This window comes from Papaver somniferum, chromosome 5 (assembly GCF_003573695.1).
Source record: "Papaver somniferum cultivar HN1 chromosome 5, ASM357369v1, whole genome shotgun sequence".
NCBI lineage: Eukaryota > Viridiplantae > Streptophyta > Magnoliopsida > Ranunculales > Papaveraceae > Papaver > Papaver somniferum.
In genome coordinates, this window is record NC_039362.1 from 148,154,429 (window position 1) to 148,181,910 (window position 27,482).

Consider the following 27,482-nt stretch of genomic DNA (forward strand, 5'->3'; position numbering starts at 1 on the left):
AAATGTAATCGGACATTGGACATTGAGTTATTTTCTATAATTTTATTTATCGATATAATTTTTTGATGAGATCATGATGAACAATTAATAATCAGATGTGATTTTTTTTGTGAATTTTGATTTATATAATTACCCTTTAAATTAGGATTAAATGTATGCAAAACAATTTTTTAATATATTTTTGGTAATATTGTGAAATTTTATGATTGTTTTAAGTATTTTTTTTATTCTATGTGATTCATTGTAAATTATAATATTACCAAAAATAAAATATGATAGGGCCATAATCAACCAAAAACTCCGATTAACCACGTCGTTTAAAAGAACTCTGTTTTTATATAGAGAATAAGTGCTTAAGGAGACTTGTCCATGGATATCGAATTCGGATCTCGAATCATATATCAGAAAAGTCAGCTCTAGGCCAAGCCAGAAATCTTAATCCTGGCTTACCTAGGCTCCGGATACTTCTTCCCCTCTAGTGTGGTCCGACTGTTGTGTACTGTTAAAATGGGCAGGGACTAGAGCTGGCAATCCGAGCCAAAACCCGCGGGTTGGCCCGTCCCGTCCCGTGAAAACTCGTGCCCGTCCCGGATCGTAACTACACAAGACGGGCGCGGGTTGTATAATTAGTGGCTTGTGAAGAAACGGGTGAACCCGTCCCGTCCCGTGCAACCCGCGGGTAACCCGGCTCGGTCCGCACCCACTGCCACTTAGGCTGCTGCGTGTCACACAATGACACAGTTATCTGTTACGTGTCATGTAACATGTTCGTTCCTCTTCATATAAAAGGAAAAAAACCCTAGCTCGCCTTCCTCTTCTTTCTTCCTCTTTTTTTCTTCTTCCCTGACCCTGCTGCAGCGCTGCTGAGTCTCCTACTCTCCTGAGTAAACTTCACAGATTCACAGAAGTGACAGAAAAATTATTAGATTCATCTAAAGATCAAAGACAGGTAATCAGATTTTCTTATTTGTTTTCTTCTTTATATAAATTTTTTGATTAGCCTGCTTGAATAACAAATTGTTTGAAGTCTTGAAGAGAAATACAAGAGCGGATTGATTTTCTGGGCTCGTGAAGATCGGAGGAATACAACAACGAATTGATTTTCTGGGTTCGTGAAGAGTGAATTGATTTTCTGTTCGATTAATAATATGTAAGATGTTTTTTTTTCATTCGATTTGAGTTCAGTCTTCAGTTTGACTTGTTCTTAGTAGATCTGTTATTCTGTTTGATTTTGAATTTGATTTGATTAAGATTTTTTTGAATTTCACATGTTTTAGTTTATTGTATGATTGTAATTGGTGATGAATCTGATGATTATATATACAAGATCTGTTTGATTTGGTCATGTACTCATGTTGTTCAGTTCCATACTTCCATGATTTATTTGTTGTATTCGTATTCAACAGTTTTGCTTGTGAAATTGAAATGATAGTAATGGTACTATGGGTAATGGGTTGGAATTGAATGAGCAGTTTAGAGTTTGCTTGTGAATTTGAGATATTAATTGTATGAGCTTCAAATTGAATGAGTTTAGTTTGAATTTTGGTTGAGATTTAACATGCTTGATGTGATTGAAATCATATACAAAAGGTCTTTCTTTGTTTATCTTGTTTATCTTTTTCGAAGTATCATTCATATTACCAGCATTTTTCTACATTTAAACCAGTGCTGTTACTGCTGTACTTGCATCCTTTTTGTTTTGTAGATTGGAGTTCTAGTGAAATCTTTAAATTTTGGTTTGAGCAGTTTGGATAAGTGGTTGTCCCCTGAATCTGTAAGTACATTTTGTAAATTTAAATCAAATAAAATTTGACTTCTTTATCTTTTATGGTAATTTTCATTCTTTACAGAGATTTAGGGGATTTGTTTGATTTGTTTGTTTTGTTAGATGTTATTGTTTTGGATGACTTGAAAATGCATGTACTATAATAGTTTTGTTGGATGTCATTGTCTATGTATTTTTTCAATTTCTGTTTATGTAATTTTCATGTTTCTGAATGACTCTTTGACTTGTTCTTTGTGACCGCTCCATCCATTTCAGGATGTCAAGTGTACAAGAGCAAGAGTTACCAGAACCAGACCATTTCAAGGATGTTATGAGTGCTGATGATGAAGATGATGATGTTGAGATGTTATGAATGTATGATACTATGATAGTATCTGTGTGACTGTGTCTGTGTTTCTTTAAGAAGACTAATTTGTTTAGTTTTGCAATTTTGAGTTTTTGAATTGATGTACCAAATGAATTGGATGAATGTTAGATACTTAGGTTGTAGCTTGTAGGAAAGGAACTTTAGATGCCCTGAATGTGGAAGGAAATAGCCCAGAAATCGATTTCTGGCGAGTTGACTCAACAAAAACCAGGTAACCCGTGAGCACCCGTAAACCCGCGAGCTTTACCCGGGACGGGCACGAGTGGGATAAATGACCACCCGTGAAGAATTTCAACCCGCGAGCTCAGGCTTGTATTAACCCGTAACCCGCGGGTTGGTCACAAGCCAGACCCGTCCCGCCCGTTTGCCAGCTCTAGCAGGGACGCAGGGTTTATAAGAAAATTGGGTGTAAATAGCGGTACCTTACATTATCCTCCTCCTCTAAAGCTAACAAAGAAATGCAAAGAGAGTTTGGATAAGAGATAAAAAGAGTGAGAGCAAGGGAGAGAAGAACATCATCGGTAGAAAGAAAAAACCATGACAACGGCAGCATCAGGTCTTATGTTGAGCGACCTTCGCTTCAGTAAAATAGACACCTCTTCTTCTTCTACATCTGGGTCTCTGAAACTTAGGGTTTCTTCTGATTTGACATTCTTGACGTCTCAATTGAGTGGCATTAAGTTATCCACTGGTGAATTTAGTTCTACAAATTCTGCGGCACCCATTTCATATGCTCCTCTTCAACCCGTTGCCCGTAAGTTCTCTTTTCTTTTCTTCCAATTTGGTTACTAACTCAACTCTTCTATGGAAATGGGTTTTGTTTTTGTGATTTGCTTATAAATTTCAACTACATTGTGTAAGTCCTTAGTGGTTTATCTTGTTATTTTTCATTTTGATGGTGTTGTTGTCGGGAAATTCGTTTAATTGCGGTATAGAAGCCAGAAAGTTTGAGTAATTAGAAAATATGGTCTATGATCAGGATATGCGGATTCTTTAGTCTGTGACGGATGTTATCAGCATAACCGCTTGTGAAGAGTTGTATAATTTGTCTGTGCTTTACGAGGATAGCAAATGTTTTCTGCCGTTCTTTTGATACACAACTACTACTCTACATATCCAATCTTGTACCCTAATAAAGTATCGAATTGGCTTACGGTTTACTTCTAGCATACTTAAGCTAGTATGTTGCATACCCGAACCGATACCGTCTGTAGGAGTGACTCGTGTATCTGGTAACACTGCAAAACATATTGCAAACTATGAGTTTTGCGCTTATTGAGTAATTGGAGAATAAAGAGTCATAGTGTTTGGCATTGTTTCACTATTAGTACCTGTTAGGTTGTACCTTATTAACTTTAGGTTTTGAAGATATAGTCATAGTGTCGGATATAATAATCCAATAGAAAAGAAAGCGCGAATAGCAGAGTACAGAATAATTGAAGTCTGTATAATAGAAACATGTTGGGAGAAGTATGCTTTAGTCCTTGAGGTATATGGTTCTGACTGAATATTAGAAGTTTATGAATGAGGATATCCTTTCGAGATTAGTATAAAATGGTTGAGCATTATGTCTTCACTATGATAATAGTTTGATAGAATGTCAATGACTGATACTTCAAATGGGTAAGTTAATAATGTATTGTCAAATTGTGCAGTCAAGTTATTCTATGAAATGCCTGATGCTGTCATGGTTAAAAGAATGCTTGAATTTCACTTCCAGGTTTCTTTTTTGGTTTCAGTATATTTAACTAGTTCAGCGTCCAAATACCTTTTCCATCCTTCTCAGCATGATGAAGGTTGGGAATAAATTGAATATTTAAGTTGATAGTTTTATTGTGATAGTATATTTAGGAGAAACGCATAATGCATATAGAAATGTGAGAGAGAATACCCAATGTAGCTAACCCTGAAGTATTTATTTGGGTCCTTCAAACTGCACGGATCTTATTTATTGGTCAGACTACATTTGTGTAAGTTACTTATTGTGATAGTTTTGCACAGGAGTAAAAGCATAGTATGCTTTGTGTTGAGCCGAATGAGTTTTATAATTGTCCTTCTCTATTGAGTGATTAATTTATGTTTGTGAATTGCATTTCTTTCAGGCCGCATATGTCCTTTCACTGGGAAGAAAGCGAACAGGGCAAACAAAGTCTCATTTTCAAACCACAAAACCAAGAAACTGCAGTTTGTCAACTTGCAGTACAAAAGGGTCTGGTGGGAAGCAGGGAACCGTTACGTCAAACTTAGATTATCAACTAAGGCATTGAAGACAATCGAAAAGAATGGATTGGATGCAGTTGCCAAGAAAGCTGGAATTGATCTTCGGAAAGAATGACTTTAGTGAATACCAGTTTCTTTTTTCTTAGAAGTATTTACATTTCGATTATGAATTTGTTCCCTGTATCTGTGTATTTCCTGACAATTTTTATGTGCAATCCACCTTTATAGCCTTGTCAAAAGAATTACTCTGAGGGTGGACCAACAAACAATCAATGCTTTTGTATGAGGGAGGAATCAAGTTTTTCTGATGTTTATTCAATTTTTCCTTTCTTGTAAAGGACATGCTGTGTATACTTTATTTCACTCATAGAAGCGCGTTAATCGTGTGAAAATGGCCTGGAAGATCAATCCTATAGGAATACTTGATCTCTTTCAAAGCACTACATACAGGAGTAAGGTCTACTGGGTGTTCCGAAATCAATTGACACTGTTAAAATAAGACATCAATAGTGTATTCTGAGTCTCTGACATCTGTTTCTTGCCTAAATTTTTTGTTAGCTGGCTACTTCCGGTTAGAGTCGTGTTAGGGGGCACGCCACATCCAGGCTACCTGCATTCATCTATCACTTCTAGCTTGACTACCATCTAATTTAAAAGCAAAGTCATTTAATTCAATAAATTAGTTAAGAATATAATTTCACAAAACTAGAACGTCTGGGAGTGAAATGCTCTTCAACAGGAAACAAACCTCTCCAGAAAAGTGATTAACCTAATTTCCTAGTTGTAAATTGGTACTACGTACCTGGGAACTTCTTTCACAATGTCGTTTCATCACCAAATGCCTGCTAACGCTTTCGATTTATCCCTCCACATATGCACCAGAGTTAGAGTGAAACTAAGGTCTTTACATAAGTCTCCACACGGAATGATCCAGATAAACCACTCTTATCATGCTTCAAAATCCTAGTTGCTCTTCCATCCTTTGTATTATATACGATCAAAGCCTCCATCTCATCACCGACACTTATTTCTCCCCATTGTTCAATCTGCAGTAGAATCTCGCCGTTTTTTAAATACTCCATCTTCTTCGAGCACTGAACTGATCGAAAAGACGTAAACTCAATGAGTGTAGGAATTCTATAAAGCTTCACCCAAGATTCCCGGACTCCATAATCCATCATCATCCATACTTCATAACCACCATTCATGCGACTACTACAAAGCATGCATAGGCACCCATGCAAAACATTGACATATCTATACTCACCAGAATCATAATTTCCAGCGTCCTCCAAACTTTCTGGTTGTGGGATGTCGAGAACACTGTCGTTTCCAACGTCCAAACCAATTAAAACTTTGATGTTTTTTCTTGAGTAAGATTCTGCAGTCCAATGAAGAGCTCCATTACAGAACGCCCCCACTGTTCCATGGCGAATTTTATAAGGTATATACTGGATTCGTTTCCAAGAATCTGATCTCAACGAATAAACATCGACTACGGACTCCTTGTGATTCAAACTACCCACAATTCTGACATACTTGTAATCTTAACTTAATTCATCATAAGCAAACCCATAACTTAAGAAGCTTGTGAATCCACGACGGAACATGGTTTTAAATGCAGCTGGTAATGTAGTTGAATTTGGAATTACTTTATATTCATTGGTAGTTGGATTCCAAGCTATACCATCACGATTAAGTTTACTTAAGCAAACCAATCAATTAGAAGAACCCGATATCATATCATCTGTCGAACACTCGAGTGGACAACAAATTCTGTTGAGTGTATGTGAACCATCATATTCTAAAGTGTAGAGGTTTGTGCCATATTTTACTAGGATATTATCACTAAATTCATTATTGGTGAAAAGGTTTGGGTTTGTTAATAGGATGTTCCAAGTCGTGCAGACGCACCTGAATTTTAAGAGAGATTTGTCAACGGGTAACTTGTGAAGAATTTCGAGGATGAGGTCTTCTGGAAGATTCGGCAGCATGTCTCCTGCTGTAAGCCTTAGAATTGGTTGTTGCGATTTCTTCTTTGGTTTCTTCTTCTTGTTATTTTTCTTCACTTTCAGTAGCATGCAACGAGTAGTTAGAATTTGCTTGCTCAACTTCATGATTGCTATTGGACGTGTATATGTAAACTATAGTCCACCAAATTTATCTCAACACACACCTGCCGTTAACCAAGAATCGCAACAACCAAATTTACCATCTTAGAACTAAGAATCTAGATATACTGGTAAGTTTACACAACTGTGTTGATGGTGGATACCTTTGTCAGCAAACCAAGCTTGTATGTCACGAGATAAGAATTCAGTCCCATCATCGGATTGCACTCGCTGCAATATTGGCAAATAGGGAACAAAATTATACGTGGAAACACAAAAAATATTGTGTGAATACTGTGTTGCAACGAAAGAAGTAAAAACTTTGAGGAACTTAAAAGTTTCACTTTTTGCATTCATAAGATAAATCCAGGTATACCGAGAAAAATCATCAACTATTGTTAAAAAATATCGAGCACCTGTGGTAGAGGGAGTCGAGAATGGACCCCAGATATCACAATGTATTAATTCAAAGCAACGTGTAGAGGAAATTTTATTTTTATTTAATGATAGTCTACTATGTTTTGCAAGAGGGCAAACATCACAAAATGTAGATGAACTGGAATTAATGTAATCGAAAGTACGACATAATAATTTGAAACGATCTAAACTAGGATGTCCTAGTCGGCAATGCCAGACATCTAAAGACACTTTATTACATAAGGCTCTGTGCATCTCTGGCATTTGCAGACGGACTTGAAGGTGATACAAGCCGGAGTGAAAATTAGCCTGACCAATCACTTGATTCGTGACATGGTCCCGAAAGAAACAAATATTATATAAAAAAAAGAAATACAATTTTATCGGCGAGTTAACTGACTGACTGAAATAAGTATAATTTGAAATTAGAAATGTGATGGACATTCGACAGTTTAAGAGTAGGCGAGAAAACGACTTCGCCAATATGCTTTACCACAGAAAAAGAACCATCTGGCAATTGCATTTGAATCAATGACTTAACAGAAGAATACAAAGTAAAAAATTGCAAAGAATTGCAGATGTGGTGCGTAGCACCACTGCCAATAAACCGTGGAGTAATAAAAGAGGTAGTAAGAATTGTACCAGCAAAATTTGCACGTGGTTCCAGCTGTGCAGGTTCAGGGGGATTGATTAAAGTCAGCAGACGTGCATACTGATCAACGGAAAGACCTGGAATTGCCGGTTGGATGGCCTGAGCTTCACTCGACATTGCTGTAGCAGCAACAACAACTGGCAGAGTGTTTTTTGGAGTTGGGAAACCATGGAGGCGGTAGAACTTTTCTCTAACATGTCCGTGTCTGTTACAATAGTCACAGTGAGGCCGAGGACGCTTGTTGTGGCTAGCTGGAGGACGAGACGACGATGGAAGGTGTCGAGAAGTATTAAGGGCAGCTGAATCAACTACTGGCAGTGGGGAGGCTATAATATGTTGTTTCTCCTCCTCTTTTTGCATAAGATTGAAAATGCGGAAAGCCGTTGGAAAGGGTTCCATTGTGAGAATCTGACTTCGCAGATTGGAAAACCTGTCATGCAAGCCCTGCAAGAATTCCATTGCTCGATCTCTCTCGAGGCGTTCTATCATATGTTTCCCAGCACCACATATACAGGCTTCAATAGAAGCCACAAGTGAATCATATTGGTCCCATAATATTTTAATTTTGGTATAGTAAAGGGACACCAGCATTGACTCTTGCCTGATTGATGCTATGGCAGACTTTAAACGAAACAGAATTGGAGCGTTTGAGATACATAACCTTACCTGCAAGTCTTTCCATATTGCATGTGAAGAAGCTGTATATAAGCAACTTGCACGAATGTCTGGGTGGACAGAATTCAGAATCCAACTTCCCACTCAATCATCGCATCGTTTCCAGCAGCGATGTGTGAGATCATCCTACGGAGGTGGTAAGGAATCATCGACAAAACCTAGTTTTCCCTTAGCATTCAAAGCTTTGGTTATTCCTCTAACCCAGACGCCATATTTATCTCCTTGAAGTAAAGGAGAAAAGAGAACTGTTGCAGGATTGTCGGAAGGATGTATGACATAAGGATCAAGAATCATAGAGTTATTGGATGATTCAGAGTGATGAGTTGGGCAAGGAGGCGTGGATTGATCTGTTTCATGCATGGTGATAAAACAGGGATGATGATGATTAAGAATATAGATAAAAGGATTGTGTATCAGAGATGAAGTGGAAGAGATAAATTTAGGGTTCCTAGATTTCTAGAATCTAGATAAAAGGATTGTGTATCATTTTCGATCCAAATTCGTCTATCCAAAACACCTTCTTGAATAGAGATGGAAGAAAGAAGATTTTATATGTTTAACTTCATACATATTAGCCACCACAAACTCCTTGGTCCTTGAAGATTCATATGCCAATGGAAACATTTCACATAATCTTCCTTCACCAAGCCAAGCATCTTCCCAGAATCTAGTTTCTTTTCTCGCACCAATCTTGAATCTAATACTTTTGTTGAAATCTTCAAGCTCTTTATAGATATTACACCATAAGCTACCAACTTTTGGTCCTTTGGGTTTGAGAGTTTCCAAACCGGTAAAAGTTTCGCCAAATTTCTCAACTACAATCTTCCTCCAAACTAAAACGCCGCCACCATTTCCTTAGCAAGGCGGAGTCCACTTGCTTAGTTCTCTGTACGCCAAAACCACCTTTTCCCTTTGATTTTGTAACAATTTTCCAACAAATATTGTGAATTCTTTTCTTAATAGGAGCATCATCCCATAAGAAATATCTCACCACTTTATCAATTTTCTTAGTAATGGAGCACGGACCAAGAAAAATGGAGAGATAATAAATGGAAAGATTAGCCAAAACACTTTTGATGAGAGTTAGCTTACCTCCTCTTGCTAGTGTTTTCCCATTCCAAGAAGCAACTCTTTTCGCACAAGTTTCAAGCATCTTGTCCCATTTTTGTGTTCCTCCCACTTTGTCTCCCAAAGGAAGACCAAGGTAGGTACTAGGAAAACTAGCATACTTGCATCCTAACATGTTAGCTCAATTCCCTTTTGTTTCCCGCTCATTCACCGAGAAACCCGATATTGGATCAACTTCTTGTGCTTTTCTCAACAATACAACTTAGGACTTCACCAACGATAGTAAAAAGAAAAGGATAAAGTGTATCTCTTTGACGTAATCCCTCTTCGCTACGAAAGTAACCGTAATACGATCTATTAACAAGAACTGAGAACTTTGAGAAAGTTAAACAATTTCTAATCCAAGCCCTCCAAACACCACCAAACCCCATTTTGAATAAACTTCATTTAAAAACCATATTGAGTTTGCAAACCAACCCCGGTAATTTTCGACAAAGTCTAGAATCTACACATTCGTTAACTATCAATACTCAATCAAGAATTTTTCTTCCTTTGATAAAACTAGATTGAGATGTTGAGATGAGAGTAGGAAGATATACCTCTAAACGCTCTACTAATATCTTTGATATGATTTTGTACATACTTTCGATAAAACTAATAGGCCGAAAATATTTTACTTCCTCTACACCCGCTTTCTCAGAAATAAGCGCAATAAAAAAATTCAAAGACTTATGAAGAACATTATGGTCATGAAATTCTTCGAATACCTTCATCAAATCTTCTTTAAGAAAACCCCAACAAACAATAAAGAACTTCATAGGATATCTATCCGCACCCGGAGCACGATCAATCCCCAAATATTTAATTGTATTCGTAACTTCCTCTTCACTAAAAGTCCTCTAAAACCATATGCTTGCATTCTCATCAACACGCTTTAGACACATATTTTTGATTCTTGGACGATTGTTTGAAATTTCTTTAAACGCTAACTCAAAATGATTATTTACAATACCCACCTTTATTTCTTATTTGTTTCCGGTCCATCGTCTATTTCTAAGGAGGTTATTGATGTTTCTAAAAGCGCTATGAGGCCCGAATATTTTTTTCCACTTCCGATCGCCCGTAGAGTTCGGTCAGTCGACAAGTTCTAAAACTTACGAGATGTCACATGAGATGTAAACAGTTTTAAAAAAAAGTATGGCTAATGTATTATGAAGTATAGCCAAAATATATATATTTACATTGACAAGTTAACAAGAAACCCTTCACCACATGATGAAATTTTTTGGTGTTTCTATCTCCATATCGAAAATATCTAATTTTTGACTTTTGCCGCATCATTATGCTTTGACGACGATGAACCACGTCACATTCATGTCTTCTTCAACTTCGGTAAGACTCATTTGATCATCTAGTTCATCTAACTCTTTCAACTTGGTAAGTTCCGTGTAGATAGCCCTATCAATGTTCCCAAATATATCTCAATTCCACACCTTCAATTTATCTTTTAAGGCATTTAACTTCTTTGAAAAACATTCACCCACCGTACCTACAAAATAAAAATACTCCCACCATTCTTTCATTAAAGAATTATGTTAGTTTCATCAAGAAATAGGAAAATCGATAAGGGCAATCACCCCAATCCGAATCCGAAGAACATAACCCAATAGGAAAATGATCCGAAAAAGATTACTATCTTGAAGGAAAAAAATTGTTATTTGGTTATAATTATGGCTAAACAGGTTATAATTGTAGCTAAAGAACCTTAGTAAGACCAAGATAAGGAGCAAATATAGTGTATTTCTTGCATAGCATTTTGTGTCTTTTCAATTGTTGTTAAGAAGTAGAACCTTATAAGAATCGTAAATGAAAAAGAGAGAAATATATTTACGTGTGTAACTAAATAGTATTAAGGCTCTATATCTATAGCGATAGAAGACTTAGTACCTAAGTATATGAAAACCTTAATTTTAGACACAGGGACATTCTAGTTAATAAACTTAGGTTTGTATCTCCCCTGCGGACCATTGTGTCTAAGTCACTATGATATACTAGGAACACTCAAAAGAAAAAAAAAACATGAAATTACATAAGCATGTAAAAACTTATAATGGTGTTGGACACACAAATATTTCCTCGTTAATTACCTTGATAAGGAAAACTCATTAGGAAAAACCTTGATGAAGGAATAAGAGTACAACACGAGAAGTCTAGTGAGTGTACCTTTGATGATGGCGCTCCCCTTTATGAGTATCTGTACTACAATCAAAACTTTACTTCCAAATTTGTGAACCGAGAGTTTCTAATTTCGATGAAAAAATTTCTTGAATGCAGGAGATAGGAGTGTTCTCGTGAAAAAGTCCGCTAGTTGATGTAGTATTCTTTGGTGTTCGACAAGTAGTATTAACTTTGAATAATAGTGTTCACGTGTCTTCATGGATTGGTAACTTCTCGGAGATGATTCGCAACAATAATTGATGCAGTTTCTTCAACAAAGTACCAAGATACGAATATATTACCATACGTGAATAAAAATCGTATTTATTATTAAACCTTAGTGGTTCAGGAGAACATCCAAATTACTATGAGATGGTTATGTTGATTTGGTCTAATCAAATGTGGGCATATCGGATTTATACAACTCCCCTTTGGATCACCACTAGGTTGAATAAATTGCCTCACTAAAACCTTGGCAATAAAAATCAATGAGAAAAAATTTGGACGAAGGAAAAATGGAAAAATATCAACATTTTTGAATGAAAATTCAATGTCAGCGAGATGTTTCCTCCTTAAAACCTTGCCAATACAATCACACGAGACAAAACCTGAATGAAGGAAAAAGAATACAACTTTTGAATTATTTATGAATGCTAACTCAACTATATATATGAGTATTACAGAAACAAATTAACATAAAAAAATGTGAAGTCTATTTAGTATACAAGTTGTAAGCATAAATTTGAAACTGCAGACCAAGAAATAAAATAAAAATTATATTGCTTAAACGTGGATTTTGGTGTTATTAAGGACATTTCAAGAGACCTATAAAGTTATCTCATCAACTAATCCGGATTTTGGTATTTTGAAAAAAACACATAAAGGATTTTTAAATTTGATAATCAAGTCAGAGGGATGCCTGAATATAGTTTGAATCCTCGAAAGATTGCACATTCAAATATGTTCCCAGACCATATTTTGTGTGTGAATGCAATATGAATACTTCAAGGACTACCACGCCAAATGCATCATACATGGAGAACAATATATTACCGAATCAATTCAAGGGTTTGAGCATAATACCCTCGAATCTTTTTTGAATTACCATATTTCTCTAATTGGGTATTGTGACTAAAACCAACCTGTAATTTTCATGCTTGGTAATTTAAAGTGTTAAGTCGTGGATCTGAAATTGCTTCAATAAAGAAATTAATCCAATATGATTTGGATTGTATGCCTACCAATCATATATGTCGATATTTCTCTATAAAGAGCCAACATTCATTATTTCAGAAGATATTGTGAATGAATATTCAACAATCATTAGCTTACTACGATCTGACACAATTCTCTAGTGTAAGCATATTTAAAAAAAAATCAATGAATTATTGATACCAGTGCCCACGAGCTCTTCAAATGAGGAGATAATAATAGCAAATATGAAACCAACTTTTTAGTAAGGAGATAATAATTTAGCGAAGGTCGCAGGTTCGAAACCTCCATAGGCCACTGAAAAAATAATTTTTTATTCATGAGGAGCACAACGATTCAGATGTCGATCTCTATGATGATATAGAGAACAACTTAGGAAGAGCAAAGGTTTTAAACGAAGGCTGAGATCATTACGCAGACAACAAAACCAAGGCTAAGAGACTGTACGAGGCTATTCACAACAATATGTTAAAGTTGTTAACAGGCTCTGCTGGGAGTCCCGACCTCAAGGTTAAACTGGAAAGGGCTCAGAGGCGTCTTCAAAAGCTTGTGAAGGATTCTCCGAGTGGAAAAGTATTGTCACCAAGGTTCAGGAAGGTTATCATTGTACTTGGAGCGTGTTTTACATCTGTCCTTCTTATCCAAATTGTGCATCTTGGTCTTAAGAAACTTTTTAGTTACTTATTTCATTTAGGTCTCAACTATGTAAGCACTCGATAAGTTATTCCTTTTTTTTAGATGGAGAGTATTATCATGACTCATTACGAATAGGTAATGTTATGTGCTTCAATTTTGGAAATCTGATTATTGTGGTTAAATTATGTTAGTCGTTGCATGGTGCACATTAATATATACGGTTCAGTTCTTTTGAAAAAAGAAAAAAAAACGAATATGAACGTGTTTTAGTAGACTCTATAAGAGCATTATCGATAGAGTCTTTTAAAACGCTACAAACTTGCTAGATGTGACAGGATTTTATATTCAAGAGGTAACAACTTGTATAAAAATAAAATAAGACATTTCACGTTAATTATATAATGACAACCTTTATTAGTTTGATCATGATGAGAGAGATTGATATAACTTTTAAGTTAATTAACACTAAGCAAAAAGTTAAATTAAACTAGCATATATGAATAGTTGATTTATTCAATAAAAACTTCTAGTTGTTTAGATGATTTTCAAACGCGCAACTATTCACATCTTATAGTTAAGCAATCAAGTATAGTTTTCAAACGTGACAAGTCTTGTTACAATGGGAAAAATAAATTTTTTTAGTTAATAATGATAATATAATATTAATACAATGAATGTCATCATTTTTTGTTAGAACTGTATACACAATTGATGCAAAGATATGTATGTGATTAACAAATAAGAAAATGATATGGTGTGATTATAATTTATAATGAATCAAGAAAAGATAGAAAAATCAAAATCATTATTTTCATATACATCATATTACATGATTTATGAGATAAGCTAAAAAGTTAGCTCATATAAATTTATATGTAAGGAGAAAAAAATTAAAAAAATAAAAGTTGAACTTAATTAATTTTTCTTTTTACTTTATACATAAGCGAAGAAGACAATGGTTATATCCTAAAAATAATAAAAGAATTAAATAAATAGATCTTAAGAATAAATTGCTTTAGTGATTAGAACTACGTGTGATAACGTATTATGAAATAAAAAGGAGACAAAAGTAGAGGGAATGAAGAACAGAGAACTTTATTCATGTTTGTGTAATTACATAGTTTTAATCCCTGAGTATATGAAAACCTAATCTTAGACACAAGAACATATTAGTTCAACAAGTATAAATGATATATATATATATATATATTTTTATGCTTTGTGTCAATATTAGAAAATTTAGATATAAATGATTTTATAAAACTGATTGATGAGTTTTCTAACAAGTATCTAGGAGACCGAAGTTTAAACAACAATGTTAGTGCTTCCGAGACAATCACTTTTGAAAGTTCTTTTTAATTTATGGGAAGTCGGATTCCAAGACTAACCGATTTATCTTTTGACTATTCTTAGACACATTTAGGATTCACGGCAGTAACAACAGAAATTTGTCAACCTTCTCGCTGCTAACAAGACCAAGACCAAAACCCACTTCTTATTCTTCTTCTATCCGACAAGTTCTCAAGAATTAATAACTCCTTGTATCACCAACAATCAATGGAAAGTAAACCATTATCAATTTCTCGCTTAAAAACCATGTCTAAATCTTCACAAACAGACCACGAAATCCGTGGATGCAACAAAGTTCTTTCTTCCCTCTGATTTCTCGATCCAGACTTGATATATATGATTCCATCTCTGCCTCAAACCCTCGAATACATGGCTGTCTCCATTATGATCTTTCTCTGCAAAGTCTCTGGTAAATAATCGACCGAAATACATGCTTATCTCCATTATGATCTTTCTCCGCAAAGTCTCTGGTAAATACATTGATTGGGTCATAGTAAGTGATGAGCTTTTCCATACATGGATTCTTTTAGTTCTGAGCCCAACTAAAACAACTTTATTATGATAAGGGGTTTGGGAAAGGTGAGTGTGGTGAGGATTTATTTGGTTTGAGCTTCATCCGCATTCATTCCAACACATTGCATACTTTAAGTTTGACATCAACATCAAATAGATGTGTGGATGGGTGGATTAAATACAAATTTCTTTTATAATTAATATTTAAAATGGATAAAAAAAAAATTCTCAGGATTGGGGTATGCCCAAACTAAGTGGGGTATATAAATTTTGTTCCCAACCATAATAGTGGACTAAGGGGTGTTTAATGTATATAAAGTTACTTAATTACACTTCCCCGAATAATAACTAAATTTTCCCTTTCTAGTTTTAGATTCAAACGTCAAACCTTATTCATTTCCTTCACCTTCTTCATCAACCTAATGATCAAGTCTTTTTTTTTCTCGATATTTTATCATTTTTGAACAAAAAAAAATTGTCAATTAATTCGTCGAGAGAATGTCATAACAATTGATGTCATAAACTCAATCAATTTTTTTTTGTTCACCAAGTGACATATTAGGTTAGAAAATTGATTTATGTTGTTATGGAGTGATTTGATCGTTACGTTATTGTTCCACTTAACATGACGATTTTTTATGTTTATGACTAGTCGACATGCTCGTTGGATGAATATCATCACGGCTTTTCAATTTCTTCATAACTGAAAGAACAATTAGTAGAGTCGTCATGGTCTTCATCCCTAAACCATGATGACTAGTGATATAGTATGAACAATCATCATGGTTGGAAAAGTTAAACCATGACAACTAGTGTAACTGCCGAAATCCAAGTTTTTTATGCCTAAATTTTTTATTAGTCGTCATGGTTTTGTAAAAATAACAAATCGAATCTCGAGAATGCATGCATAAATAGAAGCTCTAGAAGTTTCACCTAGTTCACTCGCCAAGTCTCTTTGCATCCATGGCCGAAAGAGGGCAATTCGTAGGTTCGATTCCTGCATGACGACTAATAGACCGTCGTCAGTGTGTTTTATTTTCGACCATGACAATTATAATTTCCAAATATCAATGTTTTCGGTGTCCAAATTTGGTTTTAGTCGTCAAGCATTTAAAAATATACCATGAAGACCGTTTTCGACGAAGTAGAGAGTCTTTATTGTTTTACGTTATCGAGCATGACGACTAAGAACCGCAAAAAACAAGTTTTTCTGCGTCCAAGTTTGCTTTTATTCGTCATGTTTCTTAAAAAATAACATGACCACTTTGTATAAAAAATAAACAATCGTTATTTTTTTGCTTTCTAGAGCGTGAAAGTTTATTGTAATGATCAGTCGACATGATTGTAACAAATAAACCATGACGATATTTGATGTCAATATTAAAAGTCATTTTGTTTTAACGCGATCCTTCCGCGACTATATATGTTTGGTCAGCATATTTTGTTTTGGTCGAGCATGGCGAGTATTCATGACCTGAATTCGAAATCGCTAAATTTGTTCTCTAATTTGAAGGATCAAACAAACAATACCATGATCAATTCCATTTTGAGAAGTGTTTGAGTAGGGTAATTCATTTTCATTAAAAAATTCTCAAAAGACAAAAAATATTCAAATTTTCTTTTAACAAGATTCATAAGTTAACAATAACCAAAGTATTTACCTAATAAATTTAATCTAACATTATTAAGTTAACTAATTCAATAGATTAGTGCTAATTAATCTGAGGACATATTAGGTATTATTACAAATATATGGATAAGGGATTTTGAATTTTACTTTCGGATGATTTTATTTTGTTAATTTGGGTATACCCCAATCCGACGAGAAAACAAAAGTAGCTTAAATTCTCAAAATGACTAATAAAGTGACAACAATATCCGGAAGGTCAATTAATTTGGATAAAATATGACATCCAACAGACATCCAATATTAGTCATGAATCTCCACTCTCATGTCTTTCATTTAGTTTAGTTCTCTTATTGGTGAATTTTTATAAACTTTGTTGGTCTTAGTTTATGTACTACGACTCCCGTGGCACATGGTTACGAAAAACAAATATGAAAAAAAAATCAAAAAGAAGAACATTAAGACGAGTGATCTCTTTACTTAAGACATAATGCTCTTCCTTAGATGCTGATACAGATAAGAGGCTTGTACAGATAATGATATGTGTCTCCAACATTCAACCGGACCTTTGATGCTCTTCAACATCATTATTGTAACACATCTCTCTTTTACATACTCTCAAATTCAATAGAAAATGCAATTAATTTCTGTATATTTTCTATGTTTTTCTCTGTATATCGATCTCAGCGGAGAAGAAAAATTTATATAGATTCTAACCATTCACACAAAGTCACACCTTTTATATAATGAGATTCGAATTTAAATTTGAAAGGGTTCACAGTTCATTGGTTCGTATGAATGGACACATACATATTAGATTTTATAATAGTTGTCAGATCATGTCTCTGACTAGCATGAGATTCAATCCATATCGTCTATTTATTTCCCTTATTTTTAACTTACACAATTATTATTCAATTAAACATGGGCTTGGGTGGCCATCCCAACTCCAGTTCTCTACAACACACTATTAATATACTAAACAACCGTTCATGGTGTCTTAGTATTGGCGAATGAATGCAGAATCCATTTGCCATATCTTGATTGAAGTGGCCTTGATATTTATTTTTGTAGCATTGTTGAAGAGGAACAATCGAGCTGCGTCATAAATAGCTTTTGTGGGATACACGCGAGCAGTTATACATGTTTGTCCACCTTGAGCAAATGATTCTACTATAGAGTGATCGACCTGTCCAAGAAGACCAATTAAACACATTCCGTACTTATTATTGAATGTAAAACATACTTAGTTGACTTATAAAGATTCTTAACTTAGACAAAAAGGTTTCTACATTCATGTCATGTGAATTAGCAAGGGACCTGTTAGTTCTATCAACCCGACTACAATTTTTAATCGCATCTCAACTTATAATTGTGTAAAGAATTATCTCTTGATTCATAAATTTAAAGAAACATTACTTAACTAATGATTTGGTAAATAATTGGAAACTAATGACAAAATGAATAAGTAGTCTTACGCGGATTTGTGATAAGCTAGGACCAAAATACTACAAGAAGAGCAGTCTAATTTTGGGCCCACCCTTTAAAGGAGCGTGCACAAAACAAAATGATCTTATTGGCTCATCTTAACAACCAATTAACTAGTCCATAGAATTAGCTCTTTTGTTATTCTAATTTATTTAAATCTTAAAAAGGTAACAAAATATGTATCAAAATCTAAGACTCATAAATTGAATAACTTACCAGTATTCTCATAGATAATTTATCTCCATCGAGTACAGGAACTATGCTCCCATAAACTTGTTTACCTACGTCATTAGCCTCTGAAGACCTGCAACAATGCAATATGCAAGGTTTTATGTTTTCATAAAAAAAGAAAAAAAAAATTCACTAGGTCCACTAGCTCCAGCTAAACAGGCTTTGTATATTCAAACTTACCTAGATTCGTCGGTGCAGAAGAAAGTCTTGAGGTCTCCATATATATCCTTCGCAACATAAAAATACACAGCCGTTTGTTCGGATTGAGTCTTATCTGCAAGAACCAATAGCCCAAATGGACCCAATCTGCCTCTTCCGGCAGCACCCCCACTGGTGGTGCAATTATACCCTACGTCAGCTTCTTCCGTCATTCCATCTAAAGATTTCTCATTTATCTCAAATTCCGCTGTTATGTCTAGCTGTAAATCAAGATTAAGCGCATAAAATCAACCATAACTTATGTTATATGTGTCTCAATCATGTTCATCAAATACCTTAGAGAACACAAATTCTTTACCAGACCTGCGTAGCAGTGCCAACATCTAGAGGTACCAGTGACCCAGTTTGGATGTCAATATTGTTAAACTCTAAACTGTTCAATCTTAAACTTTCCAGCTCTTCAACTGGCCATTGAAGTAAATTGGTCGTGGTTCTGCCATCAAACAACACCGTTCTTGGAATAGCCTGTACACATGAAAAGTTAAATTTATAATATTAGTCAACATTTCAGTTCCACGGAAAAATATATACTTTCTCCGTCTCTAAATAGATGACCTACTAATTTTTAAAATTCGTCCCTAAATAGATGACCCATATCATTAAATAAGGATATTTTTAAAACTATCCTTTTAATTGACTATTGTTAGTATAACAAATATGTATCATTTGATAGCCATGTTTATATTCGTTACGTACGTGTTTTAAAATGTTTTCCAATGTTATAAAGTTTATGGATACCAATGGTATATTTTGAGAGATAAATCAATTTCTGAATTTTACTAGTTATTATCCATAAGGGTATAATTGTAAAAAAATCTTAAATAATACTCCCCTCTCCCTTTTACCTTAAAAATCGTGCAAACTTGAACTAGATCATCTATCTATTTAGGGAAGAAGGGAGTAGTATATACCTGAACTGATGCCCAACCCTTCTCAATATCAGTATGTTCACTATCAGTCTCACCAATCCAGCCCCATAATATTCTTCTCTTCTTTTTCTGGTCATAAAATGTTTTTGACGCATAGAACTTCCCGTAGTCATAACGAAGTCCAATCCCCACATCCATCTCAGCATCATCTGGTGTCCAAACATCACTGACGACATCATAACTTCCCAATGCATAATAATCTTTTTTAATATCATCCAAACTAGCTTTCAATACATGCTTGACTCCAGGTCCGTTTACGGAGGTGTCGAGCCCATTATCTCCGGTCATTGACACTGGATAAAAGTCGACGCATTCCCACATTCCGGTGTCCGGAACTTTATGTAAAACTTTATCTAACAATGTATAGTTAAGGAAGTCTACAGTTTCATATACTAGAGAAGTCCCTGTAGTACCGAGTTTCGAACCAACTGTTATCCTCCACTTCTTTTTTGGTGTGTACCACGCTGTGGTGGGATCACGAAAGTCTTTTAGTCCGATACCTGGCGGCGGGTACAGAATCGGATTACCTGAGTATTTGACCCACTTGATGAGAAGTGGGTCAGATAAGTTAACAGGAAATGCAACATTTTGGACTTGAACGGATTCATTTGTTGATCCTGTGTAAATCATGACAATGGAACCATCAGGTAGAAGAGTCGCTGAGCCGGTCCAGACACCATTACTGTCATACCAGTGATCAGGAACCATAGCTTCTGGGAGATATAACCAGTGAATCAGGTCTCGTGATACAGCATGGCCCCAGACAATGTTTCCCCAAATTTCTCCATATGGATTGTATTGATAAAATAGATGGTACCACCCCTTGTAGAACAATGGACCTGCAAAGTAGAACCACATGCAATTACAGTAAAAACTTATTATACTGATACTTCATGTATTAATAACTTATGTATATTAATACAAAATCATAGTCCTAACATTGGGCCTGTTACATATATTAATGACCTCCATATTTTAATATTAATAGACTTTTTTAGTCTCGTCATAAGGAAAATACCTCTATATATTAATAATCAACATTATATTTGAAAAATTATAGATTTTGTTACATCAAAATATATGAAATAAAACACTTATTATAATTTTTTGAGAAAAAAAGGTGTAATTCTTTTTTTTATTACCGCATCTTCTAATTTGCGGATGCACAAAACCTTCAGCCCCATGGACACTTTTTTGTTGAAGTTAAAACATTTCCAAAGTTTTCAAACTTGTTTAAAGTTAAAATATTTCCAAGTTTTCGGGCTTGTTTAAAGTTTTTTTGGGATGAAAACTTTCCGTACAAGTTCATACATAGACACATGTATTTGGATATTGGAACTTTTGAAGTATGAATATGCATGCATATTACTCAATAACATTTATATGCACCAAATTAGTAAAGAAAGTTACTTATGTATATTAATAAACTCCATATATCGATAATTTTATGAGTTCCACGAGGTATTAACATCCGAAGTTTTTACCGTATATTTCTATTTAGCCTGTCCTTAAGATGCAACATAGAAATGGACACTCAAGTCATGTGTGAGGCTAATTATTTTGGTCCCGCAAATTCCAAACTTGTACAAGCATACTATAGCGTGTACGATGCCCGGTCATTTATTGTTCACCTATGAAAGGTCGTGATTAGACTGGTTGGTTGCTAGCTTTTGGTCTCTTATCTATTGATGGAAGACTGGTTGGTTGATTGGTTGGTTGCCATCTTGGCAATGCGCTCACCAGAAAAGTAAAATAAGTTTGCATTTTATTTTTCACTCTCTTTCGTATGGTACAAATGGATTGTCTTCTCAATTCCATGATCGATAATTGACAAAGAATTACTACTCTTGTACCGATTTAACAATTGTAATCAACTTTCCATGAACTAGCAAGTGTATATGTTTTCTTACGAATTAAAAGTCAAGGATAATGTTACTCACCATCAGGATCTGCAGCATATTGCACCATCATGAGCGGCGATCAGCACCATGACAAAATGAGAAACGAAAAATATGAATCGAATATCAGGTTTGATAATAAAAGAAATATATGTATGAATGAAAAATGCGATATTTAAATTTATTAGTTAATTACGTACCGTTCATCCAGTTTTTCTCTGGTTGAAAATGATAAGCTGTTCTTTGCCAGGATAACATATAGTTTGTCCATGGATACGAAATAATCTTCCCATCTGTATCACCATCTCCATAAAACTGTAGGAACGCTTTTTCGGACACTCCTTCTGTCACTCCTCTGCTTACTATTGTTTCATCGACAACTAGTGGCGATGAAGATGTTGTTGTTCTCGATTTCCCGAGTAAAACTACACCGAATAATGCTAATGACATAACAGCGGATAAAACAACTATGAGACCCTTTTTCTTGGGTTTCAAGAGATTTCCTCCAACAATTCTTGTTTCATCACTAGCTGGTAGAGAAGTGTAGGAATGAGAAGATGAGTATGTTTCTTCACTAAGATTTTCAAACTTCCCAAATGCGTCGATGTAGTCCATAATTTCGCAATCTAGGGAGAAATGTGAAAAGAGAGATCGAAAACCACAGTGGAGGTTATATAACCAAGACTGGAGTTCTTTTTATGCGAGACACAGTGGACCAGTGGAGTGGACACACTGTTTTGTTATTTACCAAAGGTAAAATATTCAAGGGAAGGAAACAGTAACTGGAGCTTACTTTGTATCTCAGTATCCAACAGAGATTTCGAACCTGCGACCTTCTAGTATATATACGGTTCTGTCTTCGAAGAGGATTCAGAAGCGAGTCGTTTCATTTCTTAGTCCCACACCGACAAGGCTGCGAAATGGAGTGTGGTTTAAAGAGCATGGAATTTGTAAACTGGACACGACCTTACTTGAACAGGATCTGTTCTATAGGCTCATACCTCCTTATCCTTGAGTTCTAAGGAGACAGGATCCGCAGGCTGGTTGATGAACCAGGACCGCACGACCAGAGCGTGATTAATGGTCGCAGGCCTATGATGTAGACCCTGCGGCTGTAGATGATCGTTCTCAGCTTGGCCTTGGCCTGCTGTGGTGGTCGTGCGGTTGTCTGACAGCCTCCAAAGTCTTTTTTTGTTTTTGCTGGACTCAGTTGATCAGCTTGGCCTGCTGTGGTGGCCGTGGACAGACTACAAAATCTTTTTTGTTTTTGTGGTTATGTGAATCTGATGATAAGGTCTTATTTTGAGACAGGAAACCAGAAGAATTCGCGTATTCCTTGCATAAGAATTCAAAGCAAGGTTGGAGGCGATCATATAAGTTTGGCAACAAGTAAAAGTAAAATTTCTGAAATCTGTAAACATCAGATTTTGGATAAATCTTCTCACGCTGAAAACCCATAATACATACACACATACAATGCTGATAGGAAAATACAAACCCGGTACTTGGTCTTTCAAAAATATGCAGCAGCCATTACTGATTTTAAATAACCTAAATTACGCTCCCACCCCTTTGTAAATTACGCTCGCAAATTATGGAAGCTTTCCCGAGTCATAGGCTTGATTTGGTCGAAACAAGATGTGATAATATTCATCGAGTAAAGCCAATGTTTATTGGAACTTTTTAAAAGAAATACACATTACAACTGGTTCTGGATTTCCATGAACTGTAAAACAAATCTCAATATCTATCGAAGATGGCTTTTTAGCCATCATTCGACTAGTCACACAATCGTGACCGCGGTGATTAACTAATAGAGCTGCAGAATCACATAAAAAGCATCTGCATGCTTCTTCTGGATCGCTATAAATATATAAGTACTAGCTAGCTACTAGTAATCAAAAGCAAGCTGTGTCTTTGTCTGACATCGATCATCCGAGGTGGACTCCCTTGGCTTTGCCGCAGAGGATTGCATTCAGTGGTGGGTCAGACTCGGTATACAGACTCTTTTCGTCATTCCAGACCCTGACATACAATTCTTGTCCGAGGTACCGTCTTGGCCAGTTTGCGGACCTTAAATTCCACATACCTTTGTTGTCTAGTGGTACAAGAATAGAACTCCATGAATACGGGTATACTTGCACTGTGTATCTTGTGGTTGCGTCAACCAAGTTGTAAAATTTCCTATATTCTGGTATCCATGTCTTTGGTCCCATCCTGCATGAATTAATTTTTGTATATGATTATGTTAATATTTGATGGGAAATTAATAGCAGAAAACAGAAACTACGAAAATGTATCCGGAGATTACCCAACAAGCCAGAAGTCAGTCCCGTCGATATGCCAAGATTGAATGGTACCCTCAGGGTTCTGGAAGATTATTTCGACGAAATCATGGAGAAGGGTTCCAATGACAGGGGTTCCCATTTTAGCTGGTGTACCGGGAGTAGGCATATCTGGGATGGAGTCAAGTTCGAATACTCCTGGAATATTGAACCAATCTGCAAGCTTCAAAGGAGTGTCGGGGTTCACGTAGGAGATCCCGTTAACAGCGTACCGTACTTTGCCGTCAATCAGAGCTTCACTGTTCTCCAGAACTAGTGTTCTAACAGTTTTTATGTTACCGTAATGGTATGTTCCTTGTGGATTAGGTCTCGCTGCACTTGCAGTCAAATTCCATCTACATAATGTTAAAAGATGAGAGATTAGATACTTGACATCACAGTAGAATTATTGACAAAATAATTTGTGTTGCATTTTTACCTGAATGTTCTTGCTTGTTTCAGTGACCAGTGAACATGGGTAGTTGGGCCGATTGGCAAAGCACCGGAAGCTTTAATCTTAGTATTGGCGTAACGGAGGCGGGCAGTTGTTTTAAGAACAGGAATCGTAAATCTAGATGAAGCAACAATATAATAATCTTTTGGTTTCTGATTGCAGGTAATAAGAACAGTAACAGATTGACCGACGTGTATATCAAGAGAGTCGTATGATTCTTGAACCACATGAGTTCCTTCAATCTCAACTAGTCTCATTTTGTGATTTTGGATCCTAAAGTTGATTGATGTCGATAAACCAACATTTGATATCCTCATCATATATGTTTTCCCTGAAAAAGCCACAAATAACAACATTTTGCTTAATATTAGACTAAATTAAATTCGTAATATAGATCCACTTTACATACATGCTATGAGAAGCACTTAAAAGTTACCTGGCTCTCCAACAAATTTAGGACCCTTTTGTTTCCCGTTAATTAGTATACCATTAGGCAGACCTAGAGATTTGCCCGCGTCCAAGGTTTCCGCCAGTGCCTGCAAAATATTTCGAGTGTTACAACTTGCAACCAGCTTATTTTTTTTTTATCTATGCCATATATGTGCATAGAATGAGTGCAAGTAGAGAATCTATGTACCTTATGGCCAGCCGTGTACCAGTCACCAACCAGCAAAGTATAATCTCCTGCTGGGGGATCATATGGGAGGGGAATATGGGGTCTAGTATAAATATTGAATGCACCAAATCCACCAGAAGCTTTGTGCATTTTGGTCGAAGGGAAGTAAGTAAAAGTTCCAAATTGATCCTTCACTTGCATCTTGTATGTAAAGTTTGTGTGTGGAAGTATCGGACAGTTGGTTCCGAGAACTCCATCTTGCCATGGAGATTTTCTGTTCTTGATTCCATTCCTAATTTTTTTTCCCAAACAAAACATTAAACCAATAATTCTTAGCATAAAGAAAAAAGCGAAATGGTTTCATAAGCGCGCATATAGTTACCATGTAATGAGGAATGGTTCGTCTAATTCGTTAAAGACATTGACAATGATGTTATCGTTAGTTACAGCTTCAATTCTTGGACCAGGAAATTTCCCATTGATTAGGATTGCCTACACAGAAGAGAAGTACGCATTGATTGAACCAACAATTAGTGGAGTGTACAAGAACCAGCAAGTAAAAAAAAAAAAGAAAAAAAAAAGTTTACCTCCTGTGGAACCCCAAGAGGCTTTATTGTACCATAAGTGACCTTCCATGTAAAATATCTGTATGGGTCTTCTGCTTTCACCTGCAATACCATATTACTCATGCAAACCATTGCTAGTACTCCAGCTAACAGCTTCAGTATCATAACTTCTCCCATGTTTTCAGAACTTAAGAGGGAAGAAGAAAAAGAAGAGAATCGAAGAGTAGAGAGAAGTGATCGAGTAGAAGTAGCAAGTGGAAGAGTGGTTTATATAGATGTAGATGTATAGGTTTTGCAGAGTGTTAATGAGAGTGCTGCTAGGTAATTAGGGATGCTAGCATGCAGCAGCAGCATCATACGCGTTTGCGTTGCCGCACTTCAAGGCTCCATGTTCCATTTGACTTTCACATGTTCTGTCGCGTAGTGAGAGATCGGAGAGTCAACTTCATATATATTATATGATAATGATAACTAAATTAACTGTCACTCAGTTATATACTAATGTGCTATCAAATTAAACCTCGGAGTTCGTTTACATGACTAACTTTCAAGGTAAAACAAGTTGTGTTTTTTTTTTGTACTAAGATTTATGACAAATATTGCACAAGGATTCAAAGAGAAGTGACATTACACTAGGTAGGGGTGTGCAAAAATATATACTCCACACCCAATAAAAACAAAGATATAATCAAGGGCCCTCGTAAATAAGAGCAAAAAAATGATACGAGAGGATCTTTTTGATTTATATGGTCTGACACTTTTGTCGGCGCATAGTGAAAGGATCTGAGTACATTTTAGACAAGGACTGTGGAGAAGATACAACAGGAAGGAGTTAAGCGGCAGCCGCGGAGAAGGAAACGTATCAGCAGATCATGATAACTGGACTTTCATTTATTACTCCACTGACATCTTTCATTACGTATGTAATCACATCACATGCATCCAAATTTCGAAAATGTTGACTGTATTAGTGTTCCAAATAAATTTCCGCCTTAACAATGTAACGTTTTTTTTACACAGAAAGTTATGGTGTATGTAGACATATGATATTCAAATAAATTCCCGATAATAACCTAAAAATACAGTCAACGATAACCAATATTTAATCTAATTAAACTAATAACATCTGCTGTGAAATTTTTCTTCCAAACTAGTTGATGAATGCATTTTTGAAACTTTAACATTAAGTTATTTTGAGGATTTTTGTGGATTTTTTTATTTGAGTGATTCTGAGAGGTTTTTTACAGGGAGGTACTCAAATGAAAATTTTACAGACTTTGAAATATCGACTCTGAATATTATTTTTGTGACATATAGATACAAATTTATCAGTAGATTTTTTGCGAGTTTTTGTGATTTGTAGAGATAAGAAAATGTATAGTATCCAATAAAAAAACTTCAAAGTATCTACCAACTTTTTTTTATAAGGCAAGTTACAGTGTTAACAAAAGTAACATGAATAATCGTAAATACGTGCAAATTGTCAAAAAAGATATTAGTATATGCATCACACCATCTAATGCAACAAAATGAAAGAGAGTACTATGATGCAACAAAATGTGTTCTGCTAGGAGTTCTACAGGTGCTTGAATACAACTGAAGCAGATATTACATCTAGTCCGAAGAGGTAGTAAGTAATTGGTGTAACATCTTATAATCAGTGTGTATTTAATCTGGACTAGGTACCAGGATTTTTCTGCAGTTGCGGTTTCCTCATTAACAAAACTTCTGCTGTTTGTGTTATTTCTTTTCCACATTATACTATTTTATCTTTATAATTGAAATATCACAGGTTGTGTGTATCTAAACCTAAATTGTATTAACTCAACTATAAGAACCTACCAGACTCGTTTTGGTAAATTCGTATCTTGAAATATGGATTACAAGACTTGTTCTTGTTAGAATT

At 35.4% G+C, this 27,482-nt stretch overlaps 3 protein-coding genes, 1 long non-coding RNA gene and 1 other non-coding gene across 6 annotated transcripts; 3 read left to right on the forward strand and 2 right to left on the reverse strand.

The window, feature by feature from the left end:
* Nucleotides 1-797: 797 nt before the first annotated feature.
* Nucleotides 798-2,188, forward strand: LOC113277959. 2 transcript variants are annotated; one of them, XR_003325239.1, is made up of 3 exons: nucleotides 798-949; nucleotides 1,028-1,150; nucleotides 2,042-2,188. It is a non-coding gene; the product is annotated as an uncharacterized LOC113277959 (long non-coding RNA). The 2 variants fall into 2 exon arrangements; XR_003325238.1 differs by lacking the exon at nucleotides 2,042-2,188 and adding an exon at nucleotides 1,706-1,771.
* A 404-nt stretch (nucleotides 2,189-2,592) lies between these two features.
* Nucleotides 2,593-4,710, forward strand: LOC113283142 (50S ribosomal protein L28, chloroplastic-like). Its single transcript, XM_026532306.1, has 2 exons — nucleotides 2,593-2,907; nucleotides 4,256-4,710. Exons 1-2 carry the CDS (start codon nucleotides 2,691-2,693, stop codon nucleotides 4,486-4,488), a joined length of 450 nt encoding a protein of 149 aa, XP_026388091.1. The 5' UTR covers nucleotides 2,593-2,690; the 3' UTR covers nucleotides 4,489-4,710.
* Nucleotides 4,711-17,709: 12,999 nt separating this feature from the next.
* LOC113283143 (beta-fructofuranosidase, soluble isoenzyme I-like) lies at nucleotides 17,710-22,269 on the reverse strand. Its single transcript, XM_026532307.1, has 7 exons — nucleotides 21,817-22,269; nucleotides 21,659-21,667; nucleotides 19,701-20,557; nucleotides 19,093-19,254; nucleotides 18,751-18,989; nucleotides 18,556-18,643; nucleotides 17,710-18,040 (listed from the first exon to the last, which is right to left on the reverse strand). Exons 1-7 carry the CDS (start codon nucleotides 22,229-22,231, stop codon nucleotides 17,852-17,854), a joined length of 1,959 nt encoding a protein of 652 aa, XP_026388092.1. The 5' UTR covers nucleotides 22,232-22,269; the 3' UTR covers nucleotides 17,710-17,851.
* Nucleotides 22,270-22,577: 308 nt separating this feature from the next.
* LOC113285077 lies at nucleotides 22,578-22,794 on the forward strand. The gene has a single exon (XR_003328582.1). It is a non-coding gene; the product is annotated as a small nucleolar RNA U3 (small nucleolar RNA).
* Nucleotides 22,795-23,265: 471 nt separating this feature from the next.
* Nucleotides 23,266-25,804, reverse strand: LOC113277960 (L-ascorbate oxidase homolog). The gene is made up of 7 exons (XM_026526920.1): nucleotides 25,598-25,804; nucleotides 25,393-25,502; nucleotides 25,032-25,302; nucleotides 24,831-24,930; nucleotides 24,380-24,725; nucleotides 23,928-24,296; nucleotides 23,266-23,833 (listed from the first exon to the last, which is right to left on the reverse strand). Exons 1-7 carry the CDS (start codon nucleotides 25,751-25,753, stop codon nucleotides 23,548-23,550), a joined length of 1,638 nt encoding a protein of 545 aa, XP_026382705.1. The 5' UTR covers nucleotides 25,754-25,804; the 3' UTR covers nucleotides 23,266-23,547.
* Between the last annotated feature and the right edge of the window lie 1,678 nt (nucleotides 25,805-27,482).

Coding starts and splice junctions, on each gene's coding strand:
- LOC113283142 (XM_026532306.1), top strand. CDS start 2,691: ATGACAACGGCAGCATCAGGTCTTATGTTGAGCGACCTTCGCTTCAGT. Junction 2,908..4,255: donor TCCTCTTCAACCCGTTGCCC/GTAAGTTCTCTT, acceptor CATTTCTTTCAG/GCCGCATATGTCCTTTCACT.
- LOC113283143 (XM_026532307.1), bottom strand. CDS start 22,231: ATGGACTACATCGACGCATTTGGGAAGTTTGAAAATCTTAGTGAAGAA. Junction 18,990..19,092: donor ATGTTGGCACTGCTACGCAG/GTCTGGTAAAGA, acceptor CTTGATTTACAG/CTAGACATAACAGCGGAATT. Junction 18,041..18,555: donor AATTATCTATGAGAATACTG/GTAAGTTATTCA, acceptor CTTCTTGGACAG/GTCGATCACTCTATAGTAGA.
- LOC113277960 (XM_026526920.1), bottom strand. CDS start 25,753: ATGGGAGAAGTTATGATACTGAAGCTGTTAGCTGGAGTACTAGCAATG. Junction 24,726..24,830: donor TAAATTTGTTGGAGAGCCAG/GTAACTTTTAAG, acceptor TGGCTTTTTCAG/GGAAAACATATATGATGAGG. Junction 23,834..23,927: donor ACTGACTTCTGGCTTGTTGG/GTAATCTCCGGA, acceptor TAATTCATGCAG/GATGGGACCAAAGACATGGA.